General features: G+C 37.5%; 2 protein-coding genes across 3 annotated transcripts in view; one reads left to right on the top strand and one right to left on the bottom strand.

Moving 5' to 3' along the window:
* PPM1E (protein phosphatase, Mg2+/Mn2+ dependent 1E) overlaps nt 1–15,294 on the bottom strand; it is a 207,688-nt gene that overhangs the window by 135,752 nt on the left and 56,642 nt on the right. The window lies entirely within an intron of this gene.
* LOC118886548 (deoxyuridine 5'-triphosphate nucleotidohydrolase, mitochondrial-like) lies at nt 12,793–13,369 on the top strand. Its single transcript, XM_036836475.1, has one exon. The coding sequence runs from the start codon at nt 12,815–12,817 to the stop codon at nt 13,307–13,309; it is 495 nt and encodes a 164-aa protein (XP_036692370.1). The 5' UTR covers nt 12,793–12,814; the 3' UTR covers nt 13,310–13,369.

The following is a 15,294-nucleotide window of genomic DNA, read 5'->3' as shown; positions in this document are numbered from 1 at the left end:
TATCAAAATATCAGATGTATACCTTAAATACATATTTTTGTCAAAAATACACAAAATTTTTTTAATTTTAAAAATAGTAATGTGTATTCAGTCTCCATTTTATTCATCCTAACTTATTCAAATATTTTGTTAGAGTTTTAAAGTTATGTATATATGTGTTTTCTATTTACAGCATAATAGGTACATTCCTTTAAGACATTGATCATGTCTTATATAGTTGATTCCCAAGTAATAAGTAATCTGAAACAGAAAAATAACACTTATTGCACATTCAAATGGGTCCTGGATTTAGTTTAGCACATCACACATATTCTATTATTTAATCCTCCTAGCAATCCTGTTAGGATTTCTATTTTCCTGATAAGAAACTTGAGGTTTGAGAGGTTAAGTGCCTTGCTCAAGGTTACATAATTAGTAAGTGGAGCCAGAATTAATTCCAAGTCCTTCTGATACTGAAATCCATGCCCTTTATCACTGTTTTATTGTTTCTCATCTATTCAAGAAAAAACATGTAATTAGAAGTATGGCTATGGAGAGTCAACAACCATAACAACATTTATAGTACAAGATTTCATCATCTTATTTGATAAGGATTTATAAAAAGAAAAGAGAGCTTTACAAATTTATTCACCAAGGACTTACTGAGCACTTAGTATGTACTAGGCATTGTTCAAAGATTCCTGTCATTATGGAGCTTACATAAAGAGGTATTTCCAGGAAGCAAGAAAGTTTCAAGAAAGTGAGAGAGGCACTACAAAATGACAAAGTACAAAATGGAGACAGTAACCATCAGTAGTAAATTTTACCCAGGATCTATGTAATCTAATATCACTGGCTTATATATGGATTGCTAATGCATGAGATACCAAGAAGATACTGAACTTGGGGACTATATTAAATAAAAGCTTATACTAATTAAAGTCTGTATATGGAAATAAGTAGCCTGCAAATATCTATAATTAAAATCAATTATCTTTTTCCCTGTATCCTTACAATAGTAATCTGAAGTGGTTTGGGCTCACCTTTACTGTAAATTCATTAAGATAGGAATAAAGATACATTTATTATCTTTGTTAGTGCCAACAAGTAGTCACTAAAATATGTTTTTGGGTAAAGATGTTCTGAATTAAATACGAATCTACTACTTGTTAGCTTGAGTGGCCTTAGGTAACTTATTTAACCTCTCTGTATGCCTCATGTTCCTCATCTGTAAAATAAAGATAATGAAGAGCTCCTACTTGGTGGTTGCTATGAGGGTTGAATTAGATAATGTGTTTAAAGTACTTAGCACAGAGTCTGGACACAGTAAGTATTGAATAAAATTTATCTGTTATTAAATACTATCTCTTTTTCACCCTGTTTAATATTATTTACTTTTTAAATAAGGTACTCATAATGGACTAGATCCAGTACAAATTTAACTTTAGGAAAAAAAAGAGTTTATTCCTCTTGGGAAACTCAAGTACTTTCTAGGAGACAAGCAAAATTTAGTGTTTTATTACCATACAAGTTTCAGAATGCTTGGAAACCCTGAGTGTTAACTAGTTTGAGAAGTGGCATAATTTATTTATAGCATGTTTCACTTGCTGGAATGTAAGAATTTTTCTAGCTTCTCAGTGGATGTATATCAAAGAAATGGCTACTTAACACTTCCTTCAGAAATCAAGGATTCTTCAATATACGCAAATCAATCAATGTGATACACCATATTAACAAACTGAAGGATAAAAACCACATGATCATCTCAACAGATGCAGGAAAAGCTTTTGACAAAATTCAACACCCATTTATGATAAAAACTCCCCAGAAAGTGGGCACAGAGGGAACCTACCTCAACATAATAAAGGCCATATATGACAAACCCACAGCCAACATCATTCTCAAGGTGAAAAACTGAAAGCATTTCCTTTAAGATAAGGAACAAGACAAGGTTGCCCACTCTCACCACTATTATTCAACATAGTTTTGCAAGTTTTAGCCACGACAATCAGAGAAGAATAAGAAATAAAAGGAATCCAAATCAGAAAACAAGAAGTAAAACTGTCACTGTTTGCAGATGACATGATACTATACATAGAGAATCCTAAAGATGCTACCAGAAAACTACTAGAGCTAATCAGTGAATGTGGTAAAGTAGCAGGATACAAAATTAATGCACAGAAATCTCTTGCATTCCTATACACTAATGATGAAAAATCCAAAAGAGAAATTAAGGAAACAATCCCATTTGCCACTGCAACAAAAAGAATAAAATACCTAGGAATAAACCTACCTAAGGAGACAAAAGACCTGTGGGCAGAAAAATATAAGACTGATGAAAGAAATTAAAGATGATACAAACAGTTGGAGAGACTATACCATGTTCTTGGACTGGAAGAATCAACATTGTGAAAATGACTATACTACCCAAAGCAATCTACAGATTCAATGCAATCCCTATCAAACTACCAATGGCACTTTTCACAGAACTAGAACAAAAATGTTTCACAATTTGTATGGAAACACAAAAGACCCCGAATAGCCAAAGCAATCTTGAGAAAGAAAAATGGAGCTGGAGGAATCAGGCTCCCTGACTTCAGACTATACTACAAAGCTACAGTAATCAAGACAGTATGGCACTGGCACAAAAACAGAAATATAGATCAATGGAACAGGATAGAAAGCCCAAAGATAAACCCATGCACATATGGTTACCTTATCTTTGATAAAGGAGGCAAGAATATACAATGGAGAAAAGATAGCTTCTTCAATAAGTGGTGCTGGGAACACTGGACAGCTTCATGTGAAAGAATTAAATTAGAACACTTCCTAACACCATACACAAAAATAAAGTCAAAATGGATTAAAGACCTAAATGTAAGGCCAGACACTATCAAACTCTTAGAGGAAAACATAGGAAGAACACTCTTTGACATAAATCACAGCAAGATCCTTTTTGACCCACCTCCTAGAGAAAGGGAAATAAAAACAAAAACAAATGGGACCTAATGAAACTTCAAAGCTTTTGCACGGCAAAGGAAACCATGAACAAGACAAAAAGACAACCCTCAGAATGGGAGAAAATATTTGCAAACGAAGCAACTGACAAAAGGATTAATCTCCAAAATATACAAGCAGCTCATGCAGCTCAATATCAAAAAAACAAACAACCCAATCCAAAAATGGGCAGAAGACCTAAATAGACATTTCTCCAAAGAAGATATACAGGTTGCCAACCAACACATGAAAGGATGCTCAACATCAATAATCATTAGAGAAATGTAAATCAAAACTACAATGAGGTATCACCTCACGCCAGTCAGAAAGGCCATCATCAAAAAATCTACAAATAATGCTGGACAGGGTGTGGAGAAAGGGAACCCAACTGCACTGTTGGTGGGAATGTAAATTGATACAGCCACTATGGAGAACAGTATGGAGGTTCCTTAAAAAACTAAAAATAGACTACCATATGACCCAGAAATCCCACTCCTGGGCATACACCCTGAGAAAACCATAATTCAAAAAGAGACATGTACCACAATGTTCACTGAAGCACTACTTACAATAGCCAGGACGTGGAAGCAACCTAAGTGTCCATCAACAGATGAATGGATAAAGAAGATGTGGCACGTATATACAATGGAATATTATTCAGCCATATAAAGAAATGAAATTGCGTTATTTGTAGTGAGGTGGATGGACCTAGAGTCTGTCATACTGAGTGAAATAAGTCAGAAAGAGAAAAACAAATACCGTATGCTAACACATATACACGGAATCTAAAAAAAAAAAAAAAATGGTTCTAACAAACCTAGGGGCAGGACAAAAATAAAGACGCAGACATAGAAAGTGGACTTGAGGACACAGGGCGGCGGAAAGGGTAAGCTGGGACGAAGTGAGAGAGTAGCACTGACATATATACACTGTCAAATGTAAAATAGATAGCTAGCGTGAAGCAGCTGCATCGCACAGGGAGATCAGCTCGGTGCTTTGTGACCACCTAGAGGGGTGGGAGGGAGGTGCAAGAGGGAGGGGATATGGGGATATATGTATACATATAGCTGATTCACTTTGTTATACAGCAGAAACTAACAGAACATTGTAAGGCAATTATACTCCAATAAAGATGTTAAAAAAACAAAACAAAACAACAACAAATAAACACTTCCTTCAAATTTACAGAAATGAAAAACCACAAAGTACTAAAAAGGCAAATCTAGAAATGTTACTGCTCCTAAATAACACATTTATAAATTCTAAGCCATCTTCATATGTTAAAATGAAAATAGTATATTTTCAAAAACAGGTAACAAAAAGCCTTCCAAAACTATCTTTTAAAACATAACACCTGGCGCCGTCACTGTGAAAAAGTTTGGCAATTCCTCAAAGTTAAACACAGAATTATCATATGATCCAATAATTCCACTCCTAGGTATACACCAAAAAGAGTTGAAAGCAGGGACTCAGATAATTTGTACACCAAAGTTCACAGAAGCATTATTCACAATAGTCAAAAAGTGGAAATAGCACAAGTGTCCATTAACAGATAATGGATAGAGAATTCCCTGGCAGTCCAGTGGTTAGGACAGCACACTCTCACCGTTGAGGGCCCAGGTTTGATCCCTAGTGGGGGAACTAAGATCCCACAAGCCATGCAGCGTGGCCAGGAAAAAAAACAAAAAAACGATAATGGATAAACAAAACGCGGTACATATATAAACGGAGTATTATTTAGCCATTAAAAGATGAGAGTCTGATACATGCTAGAACATGAATAACCTTGAAAACATTATGCTAAGTGAAATAAAACTGACACAAAAGGACATATATTGCATGACTCCACTTACATGAATGAGGTACAGAACTGGCAAATTCATAGAGATGGAAAGTAGATTTGAGATTACCAGGGGCAGAGGGAAAGGCAGGGAATGGACAGTTACTATTTAATGGGTACAGAGTTTCTGTTTGAGATGATGAAAAAGTTCTGGAGATAGCGGTGACAGTAACACAACACTATGATTATATTTAATGCCTCTGAACTCTGAATTGTACACTTAAAAATAATTAAAATTAATTTTATGTTATATATATCTTACCACAATAAAAAATTTTTTGAAAAACAAAATGCAAGTCGAATGTATACATTATATAGAATAAAGAGAAATATTTTCAAATGTAGAAATTAGAGGACATCATTTATTCCAAATGACAACTATAAAAACTTTATTTTAACATTGAGAGTGGGAGAACAGAATTATGTATGGCAGTTCAACATCAAAATATTCTCACAACAATGATTAGCAAATAATATCCTAAAAACAGCAATTAATTTATTATTCCTAAACCAAGACTCAAAAGGAATGTCAAAAATCAGCCCTAGTAGATAATCAAAATTTGATTTACATAATCTGATATGAAAACTCTTCAAAGCACTGAGAAAAAAACAAAAAAATAAAAAATATGCCTTGAGATGCTTCCCTGATAGTGCAGTGGTTAAGAATCCGTCTGTCGATGCAGGGGACATGGGCTCGAGCCCTGGTCCGGGAAGATCTCCCATGCCGTGGAGTAACTAAGCCCGTGTGCCACAACTACTGAGCCTGCACTCTAGAGACCGCGAGTCACAACTACTGAGCCCGCATGCCACAACTACTGAAGCCCACACGCCTAGAGCCCGTGTTCCGCAACAAGAGAGGCCACCGCAATGAGAAGCCTGTGCACCACAAGAAGAGTAGCCCCTGCTCACCACAACTAGAGAAAGCCCGCCCAGCAACGAAGACCCAATGCAGCCAAAAATAAATACATAAAATAAAATAAACCATGAAAACTGCAGAAAAACGACTGATAAAAATCTCCAAATATTAAAAAAAAAAAAAAAAAGCCTTGAAAGGAACAGCATTAACAAAGCTATAACTAAGTAAAGTCAAGAGAAAGCCCATATTCACTTCACCCCTTCTGGGTATCTCTAGTAGAACATATGCTTTTTCCCAATTATTAACTGCATTCAAGAACGATACAGTGGTGGTCTGATGTGGCAGGGATCAAAATCAGGACAGCACTACTTCCATATGCTAATTCTGAAGACAGCCAAAGCAGTATACACTCTCCAGGTTAAAATCCTAGCTTACACAAACACAAATCACATGAGACACTGAATAACAGTACCATCAATTTAAACTTCAAGCTTTCTATCATGTTGTGTTTAAGACTGCTGGATAGAGTGGCACTCAGTTATAACCATGTCTCAGCCATAATTTCCAGTTAACACCGATTTTAAGGAGTTCAAAACATCATCAAGATTTCACTCTGACTTACACAACTAACTGAGAATTCTGAAGTTAAGGGCAAAGGTTTACGTGGTTTACCCAAGAATTCAATGGCAATAACTTTAAAAGGGAATGAGAGGAAAGTGGATGGACTTTTACCATTGAACATCCACATGCACTAAGTTAGAACTATTACCATGCTGTGAATAAATATTTCCTATAACTCACGTATTATTCCTTAAAACAACCTATACCACGTAAGTGCAGAGTTCAAGGGCGCACCATTCATATCCCAGTCTATGTCAGGAGTAAGCAAACTCTGGGTTGTGGGCCAAATCTGGCTCAACACCAGTTTTTGTAAGTGAAATGTTATTAGAATACAGCCACACCCATGTCTTTACATACTGCCTATGGCTGATTTTGTGCTACAACAGCAGGGCTGAGCAGTTGAGGCAGATACCTTGTTGCTTGGAAAGCCTAAAATACTTACTATCCGGCCCTTTATAGAAAAAAACTGCCAATCCCTAGTCTGCGCGAATGCTGCCCCTATAATAATGCAGTGCACGGCTTATGTAGCATCCCTGGAAACAAACTACTGAAGAAGGTACCATCCATATTTGACAGACGAGAAAATTAATACTCAGTAATATCAAGCAAGGTCACGAAACTTAAGTGACAAAGTCAACTTTCAAATCCAGTTGACTTTGTCACTTAAAAGCTAATATTAGAGAAATGGGTATGAAAACTACAATGAGGTACCGCCTCACACCAGTCGAACGGCCATCATCAAAAAATCCACAAACAATAAATGCTGGAGAGGGTGTGGAGAAAAGGGAACCCTCCTACACTGTTGGTGGTAACGTAAACTGGTGCAGCCACTATGGAAAACTGTATGGAGGTTCCTTAAAAAGACTAAAAGTAGAGTTACCATATGATCCAGCAATCCCATTCCTGGGCATATATCCAGAGAAAACTCTAATTTGAAAAGTTACATGCACCCCAATGTTCATAGCAGCACTGTTTACAATAGCCAAGACATGGAAGCAACCTAAACGTCCATATATATATATAGAATATTACTTAGCCACAAAAAGAATGAAATAATGCCATTCACAGAAACATGGATGGACCTAGAGATTATCATACTAACTGAAGTAAGTCAGACAGAGAAGAACAAGTATCATATCACTTATATGTGGAATCTTAAAAAATTATACAAATGAACTTTTCAAAACAGAAAGACTCACAGATGTAGAAGACAAACTTGGGACTTCCCTTGTGGTCCAGTGGTTAAGACTCCACGCTCCCAATGCAGGGGACCCAGGTCTGATCCCTGGTCAGGGAACTAGATCCCACATGCTGCAACGAAAGAGCCCACATGCCACAACTAAAAGATCCCAAATGCTGCAACTAAAAAAGATCCCACATGCTGCAACGAAGATCCTGTGTGCCGCAACTAAGACCTGGCGCAGCCAAATAAATTTTAAAAATAAAAATAAAAAATAAAGAAAAAAAGAAAACAAACTTATGGTCACCAAAGGGGAAGGGGGAGGGATGAATTAGGAGTTTGGGATTAACAGATACAAACTACTATATATAAAACAGATAGATAGGACTTCCCTGGTGGTCCAATGGTTAAGAATCCGCCTTCCAATGCAGGGGACACAGGTTCAATCCCTGGTCAGGGAACTAAGATCCCATGTGTCACGGGGCAACTAATAAGCCTGTGCACTCTAGAGCCTGTGTGCCACAACTGGAGAGCCTGCCTGCCGCAACTACTGAGGTCGCGAGCCCTGGAGCCCACGCGCCACAGCTGGAGAGAAGCCCATGCACCACAACTAGAGAGAAGCCCACGCAACAAAAGATCTCACATACTGCAACGAAGATCCTGCAACTAAGACCTGATGCACCCAAAAACAAAAAAATAGATAGGGACTTCCCTGGTGGTCCAGTGGCTAAGACTCTGCGCTCCCAATGCAGGGGGCCCAGGTCCAACCCCTGGTCAGGGAACTAGATCCCACATGCTGCAACTAAGAGTTCGCATGCCGCAACTAAAGATCCCATATGCCGCAACTACAAATCCTGCATGCTGCAACAAAGGTCCCGCACATGGCAACGAAGATCCCGTGTGCTGCAGTTAAGACCCAGCACAGCCAAATAAATAAATATTTTTTAAAAAATAATAAAATAAAATAGATACACAACAAGGACCTACTGTATAGCACAAGGAGTATATTCAATATCTTCTAATAGCCTATAATGGAAAAGAATCTGAAAAAGAATACATATTCATATACATATGTATATCTGAATCACTTTGCTGTACACTTGAAACTAACACAACATTGTAAACTAACTATACTTCAATTTAAAAAGTAAATTAAAAATCCAGATATTTCCACTAAATCACACAAGGCCATGTATAAATTGGGGATAGAAATAATACCTCCCATAGCTGTTCTTATAAGTCTCAAACAAGTACACAAAAATATTCGAGAAATGTTAGTTGTTACTAACATTACAGAGTAAAAATTAAATACTCATATATTCTCTAAGAATACTTACATTCTCCTTTATCCTTCCATAAAATCAGGGCTTTAACCATGCATGCCTTCACATTTACCAATCCCCCAAAATGAGATCCTCACACTCCTATTCTCAACACCTGCCATCTATCCGAATACTACTCCTTTTCCAGAATCAACTTAAATGCCACATTCTTGCTGACACCTTCTCTGATTCTCTGATCAATCTTCATTGCTCTTTCCTATGTTCCCCTATGGCACATTACTGCAAATTCTGTTTAACATTTGTTTAATTCTATTTTCTATTATTTACTGATCCTATTTCTCCCACTGGATTTTACATTACTTAAAAGACTATTTCTTATTCATCCTTATATCCACCTCCACCTCCCTCCCTGCCTAGAGTGTCTGTCAAAGTTTCTTGTACAGGGACTTCTCTGGTGGCGCAGTGGTTAAGAATCCGCCTGCCAGCTCCCTGACTTCAGACTATACTACAAAGCTACAGTAATCAAGACAGTATGGTACTGCCACAAAAACAGAAACATAGAGCAATGGAACAGGAGAGAAAGCCCAGAGATAAACCCATGCACATATGGTCACCTTATCTTTGATAAAGGAGGCAAGAATATACAGTGGAGAAAAGATAGCCTCTTCAATAAGTGGTGCCAGGAAAACTAGACAGCTACATGTAAAAGAATGAATTAGAACACTCCCTAACACCATACACAAAAATAAACTCAAAATGGATTAAAGACCTAAATGTAAGGCCAGATACTATCAAACTCTTAGAGGAAAACATAGGCAGAACACTCTATGACATAAATCACAGCAAGATCCTTTTTGACCCACCTCCTAGAGAAATGGAAATAAAAACAAAAATAAACAAATGGGACCTAATGAAACTTAAAAGCTTTTGCATAGCAAAGGAAACCATAAACAAGACAAAAAGACAACCCTCCGAATGGGAGAAAATATTTGCAAATGAAGCAACTGACTAAGGATTAATCTCCAAAATATACAAGCAGCTCATGCAGCTCAATATCAAAAAAACAAACAACCCAATCCAAAAATGGGCAGAAGACCTAAATAGACATTTCTCCAAAGAAGATATACAGATTGCCAACAAACACATGAAAAAATGCTCAACATCATTAATAATTAGAGAAACGCAAATCAAAACTACAATGAGATATCACCTCACATCGGTCAGAATGGCCATCATCAAAAAATCTACAAACAATAAATGCTGGAGAGGGTGTGGAGAAAAGGGAACCCTCTTGCACTGTTGGTGGGAATGTAAATTGATACAGCCACTATGGAAAACAGTATGGAGGTTCCTTAAAAAACTAAAAATAGAACTACCATACGACCCAGCAATCCCACTACTGGGCATATACCCTGAGAAAACCATAATTCAAAAAGAGTCATGTACCACAATGTTCACTGAAGCTCTATTTACAGTAGCCAGGACATGGAAGCAACCTAAGTGTCCATCAACAGATGAATGGATAAAGAAGATGTGGCACATATATACAATGGAATATTACTCAGCCATAAAAAGAAATGAAATTGAGTCATTTGTAGTGAGGTGGATGGACCTAGAGTCTGTCATACAGAGTGAAGTAAGAAAGAGAAAAACAAATACCATATGCTAACACATACATATGGAATCTAAAAAACAAACCAAAAAAATGGTCAAGAAGAACCTAGGGGCAAGATGGGAATAAAGACGCAGACCTACTAGAGAATGGACTTGAGGACACGGGGAGGGGGAAGGGTAAGCTGGGACAAAGTGAGAGAGTGGCACTGACATATATACACTACCAAATGTAAAATAGATAGCTAGTGGGAAGCAGCCGCAGAGCACAGGGAGATCAGCTCGGTGCTTTGTGACCACCTAGAGGGGTGGGATAGGGAGGGTGGGAGGGAGGGAGATGCAAGAGGGAAGAGATATGGGGATATATGTATATGTATAACTGATTCACTTTGTTATAAAGCAGAAACTAACACACCATTGTAAAGCAATTATACTTCAATAAAGATGTTTAAAAAAAAGTATATTTTTGAAATATATGTTCAAAATATAATGAAATATAATTTGAGGTAAGAAAAAAAAAAAAAAAAGAATCCGCCTGTCAATGCAGGGGACATGGGTTCGAGCCCTGGTCCAGGAAGATCCCATATGCCACAGAGCAACTAAGCCTGTGTTCCACAGCTACTAAGCCTGAACTCTAGAGCCCGCAAGCCACAACTACTGAGCCTGAGTGCCACAACTACTGAGCCCACGTGCCACAACTACTGAAGCCCGAGCGCCTAGAGCCCATGCTCCGCAACAAGAGAAGCCACCGCAGTGAGAAGCCCGCACACCGCAACGAAGAGTAGCCCTCACTTGCCACAACTAGAGAAAGCCCGCGTGCAGCAACGAAGACCCAACACAGCCAAAAATAAATTAAAAAGAAAAAAAAGTTTCTTGTACATAGTAAATATACACTGAATTGGACTCCTGACGTTATATACCTACTTCTGCTCTATATTCCAATCTGTTGCTTATTACACCAAGCTAGGTTGCCTCCAGTACATCTGTCCACTGCTCAAAAAAGGCAACAAGAAAGCCAGAAAACTCTTCTAAATGAAATATACAAAGATTTTTCAATTTCTACAATGTTCAGTGTGATATTCAATATGAACTCCTCTCTCTAATTTAGTAATATTTCTTTAAAAGACTAATGATTTCATCAGGTTTATCAGTAGAATTTATTCCTTCATTTAATCTTTATACCAAATTGTTCATATTTAAATCCTCTCACAAATAAACACAATGTTCCAACTCAGCTGTTGGCGGCAGAATGTGTTCACAATGAGCAACCCCTACTATCCTGGCAAGAATTACAGGACTAGCTAATTACAGGACTAGTACAGTCTCTCATATCTGTTTTCACTGGGATAAGGAACAATATGGATATATCAAAAAGCAAATGGCCCAGAAAGACATCTTAGGATTTTTCCATAGATATGGAAGTCCCACTAAGTTGACTTAAATTGGGCTTTTCTCCACCATGTGCACAGTTTTTCTATGATAGTAAGAAAAATGCCAGAATATGAGGTTTTCATGAGAAATAGGATAAAAAGGTCCCATTGTACAAGCTAGTCAAGACAAAAGTATTTTAAATAAGCTGGAGATTTATATGGGCCTGAAGTTTGACATAAAGAAGATAGAGATACACAAAATAGAAGACAGTCTCTCCCATAAAAGAGCCTGGGTTTTCTTTGGGGGAGAAAACATATGAAACATATGAAATAACTTCAGAATAATAATGAATATCATATCTTAATGCTGGTGATTCAAAATATTTCTCTCATCTCACTGCTACATCACAGATTAGAACCGCTGCCCTAAATAACCCATACATTATTTGGTCCTTAAGACTGAGCCACAGAAACTGAAGGAAAGGAGGAGATTATTTTCATTTTTCATGAATTGTATTCCACTTCATGAACTGTATTCTCTTCTCCAGCTAATGATATGAACTTTAAAAAGAAAATGTACATTAGAGGAACAGCACAAATGCATTCACTTTATGCCTGCTAATCAATAATTAGTAATATCTTACAGAGACAGGTAAAACAGGACACTTCACACTTAGATGCCTACAGTTTAAGACAACAGTTAACCATACAAAAGATGTGACAATGCAAAGAATGAATTCTAAAATTTCTATTTTAAAAGGCAGAGTCTCATTTTATATTGCTGTAGATAACATTATTTCTCCTATTTTTTCCTAATTAATTAACTAAAAATATCTTATATCTTCCATTTCAGGCAAATAGAACACTAACGTACCCTGAAAAAAAACCTTATAAGTCACCTAAAAATGCTGGCTAAACTATGAAAACTATCTTGAGATAAATGAACATAAACTCACAATCAAAATCACAAAACAGGGGCGGGGAGTTGTTGGCGGGAAGTTTAGAACCGGTGTGCTGCGCTCATCCTGCTCTCTCCTGTTCCGCCTGCTTCCTCTTGTGCTCACATTCTGCCCTGCCATGCCCTGCTCTCAAGAGGCACAAGTCATCTCCCCCAGCAAACGGGCCCGGCCTGCGGAGGAGGGCGGCATGTGGCTCCGCTTTGTCCGGCTTTTGGAGCACGCCACCGCTCCGACCAGGGGGTCCGAGCGTGCCGCGAGCTATGACCTATACGGTGCCTATGATTACACAGTACCACCTATGGAGAAAGCCCTTGTGAAAACAGACATTCAGATAGCTATTCCTTCTGGGTGCTATGGGAGAGTAGCTCTACGTTCTGGCTTGGCTGCAAAACACTTCATAGATGTAGGAGCTGGTGTCATAGATGAAGATTATAGACGAAATGTTGGTGTTGTACTGTTTAATTTTGGCAAAGAAAAGTTTGAAGTCAAAAAGGGTGATCGAATTGCACAGCTCATTTGTGAACGGATATTTCACTCAGAAATAGAGGAAGTTCAAGTTTTAGATGACACTGAAAGGGGTTCAGGAGGTTTTGGTTCCACTGGAAATAATTAAAATTTATGCCAAGAACAGAAAATGAGAAAATATACTTTTTCCTTGAAAATTAAGACTTTGCTTAAAGTGAAAAAAAAAAAAAAATCACAAAACATAGGAAACAAGCCACTGTGATTAAGGGTCAGCAAAAATAATAAACATGAAACTCATGCCCACAAAGACAGTGAAAATTAATAGCTGCAGAATAACATTTCAAGAAACAAGAAAGGATATAAAAATATGAATAAGGAACAAACTCCGTTCAATAAGCAGGCAGATTTGAAAAGGAACGTGATAGAATTTCTAGAAACTGGATATACAATTAAAATTAGAAACTTGGTAGACAGGTTACACAGCAGGATAGATGAACCTAAAGTGAAAATTCACAGTTTAAACTAGAAGAGAGATCTAAAGAATTACTCAGATACAAAATGGAGACATAAAAGAGATGAAGTTAAAAGACAAAGAGGAGGGGCTTCCCTAGTGGCGCAGTGGTTGAGAATCTGCCTGCTAATGCAGGGGACATGGGTTCGAGCCCTGGTCTGGGAAGATCCCACATGCCGTGGAGCAACTAGGCCCGTGAGCCACAACTACTGAGCTTGCGCGTCTGGAGCCTGTGCTCCGCAAGAAGAGAGCCCACAATAGTGAGAGGCCCGTGCACCGCGATGAAGAGTGGCCCCCACTTGCCACAACTAGAGAAAGCCCTCGCACAGAAACAAAGACCCAACACAGTCAAAAATAAATAAATAAATTAATTAATTTAAAAAAAAAAGACAAAGAGGAAAAAGTAAGAATGTTTAATAATCTAATTAATGTTTAATCCAATTAGAGTTACAGAAGAAGAAAACAGAGACTCTAGACAAGAGGCGATATTTGAAGAAATAATGGCTAAGTTTTCAAGCTTGATGAAAACCAGATTCTCACATTCAGGGAGCCCAACAAATCACAAACAAGATAATAAAAAAAGAAAACCACCCTATATACAGTGTGGGGGAAACTGGAAAAACCAAAGGCAAAGAAAATATTTTAGAGGCCACAAGAGAGAAAAAACAGATACCTGATAAACAGACCGACAGCTGATTTCTCAACAGCAACAATAAAACTCAGAAGACAGAGGAATAATAACTATAAAAGAGCTAAAAGAATAACCACCAACCTGGAGTTGAAATACATAAAACAATCTTTAAAGTGTGAGAGCAAATAATGACATGATCAAACAAAAACTGACAGCATTAAGTACTGAGACCTTTTTTAAAAATATATATATACATTTATTTACTTAATTTATTTATGTATTTGGCTGCACCGTGTCTTAGTTGCAGATCTTCGTTGGGGCATGGGATTTTGTTAGCTGCAGCATGCGGGAAACTTTTAGTTGCGGCATGCAGGATCTTCAGTTGCGGCATGGAACTCTTAGCTGCGGCATGCATGTGGGATCTAGTTCCCTGACCAGGGATCGAACTCGGGCCCCCTACATTGGGAGCATGGAGCCTTAACCACTGGACTACTAGGGAAGTCCCCTAAGAAATCTTTAAGCGCACTTCTAAATTATGTACTTTAGTAAGAAGGGAATTTGGAAGAAAGGTCTATCTTGAGATGCAGGAATTCTAACAACAACAAAAAGATAAACATGAATAAATCTAAACAAACATCTATTTATAAAATGATAACAATGATGTCTACTTTGTAGAATTAAATTTTTTAAAAATAGAACTAAAATATCAGACAACAAACAATCACCCTTAAGGAAAATTTATCAGCATTTAAACATTCAGAAGTCCTTGTCATATAAGGAAACTGGGTAAATATATTGATTAACTTTGGGTTTTAGGTTAAATATGCATGTTAACATTTTTAGAATAACCAGTAAAAGAAATATATTGTGTATATATTCCAAAGAAGGACAAGAAAAAGAAAACAAGGAGGAGGAAGGGAGGAGGAAGGGAGGAGGAAGAGAGGAGAAGAACCATAAGAACAACAACAACAAGCAGAGAAAGTGTGACAAT

This window comes from Balaenoptera musculus, chromosome 20, assembly GCF_009873245.2.
Source record: "Balaenoptera musculus isolate JJ_BM4_2016_0621 chromosome 20, mBalMus1.pri.v3, whole genome shotgun sequence".
Classification (NCBI taxonomy): domain Eukaryota; kingdom Metazoa; phylum Chordata; class Mammalia; order Artiodactyla; family Balaenopteridae; genus Balaenoptera; species Balaenoptera musculus.
The sequence above is the reverse complement of the archived record's forward strand: the minus strand, read 5'-3'. Positions and strand labels throughout refer to the sequence as shown.

Bases quoted from the DNA above. Each gene is read 5' to 3' on its own strand.
- LOC118886548 (XM_036836475.1), top strand. From the start codon at position 12,815: ATGCCCTGCTCTCAAGAGGCACAAGTCATCTCCCCCAGCAAACGGGCC.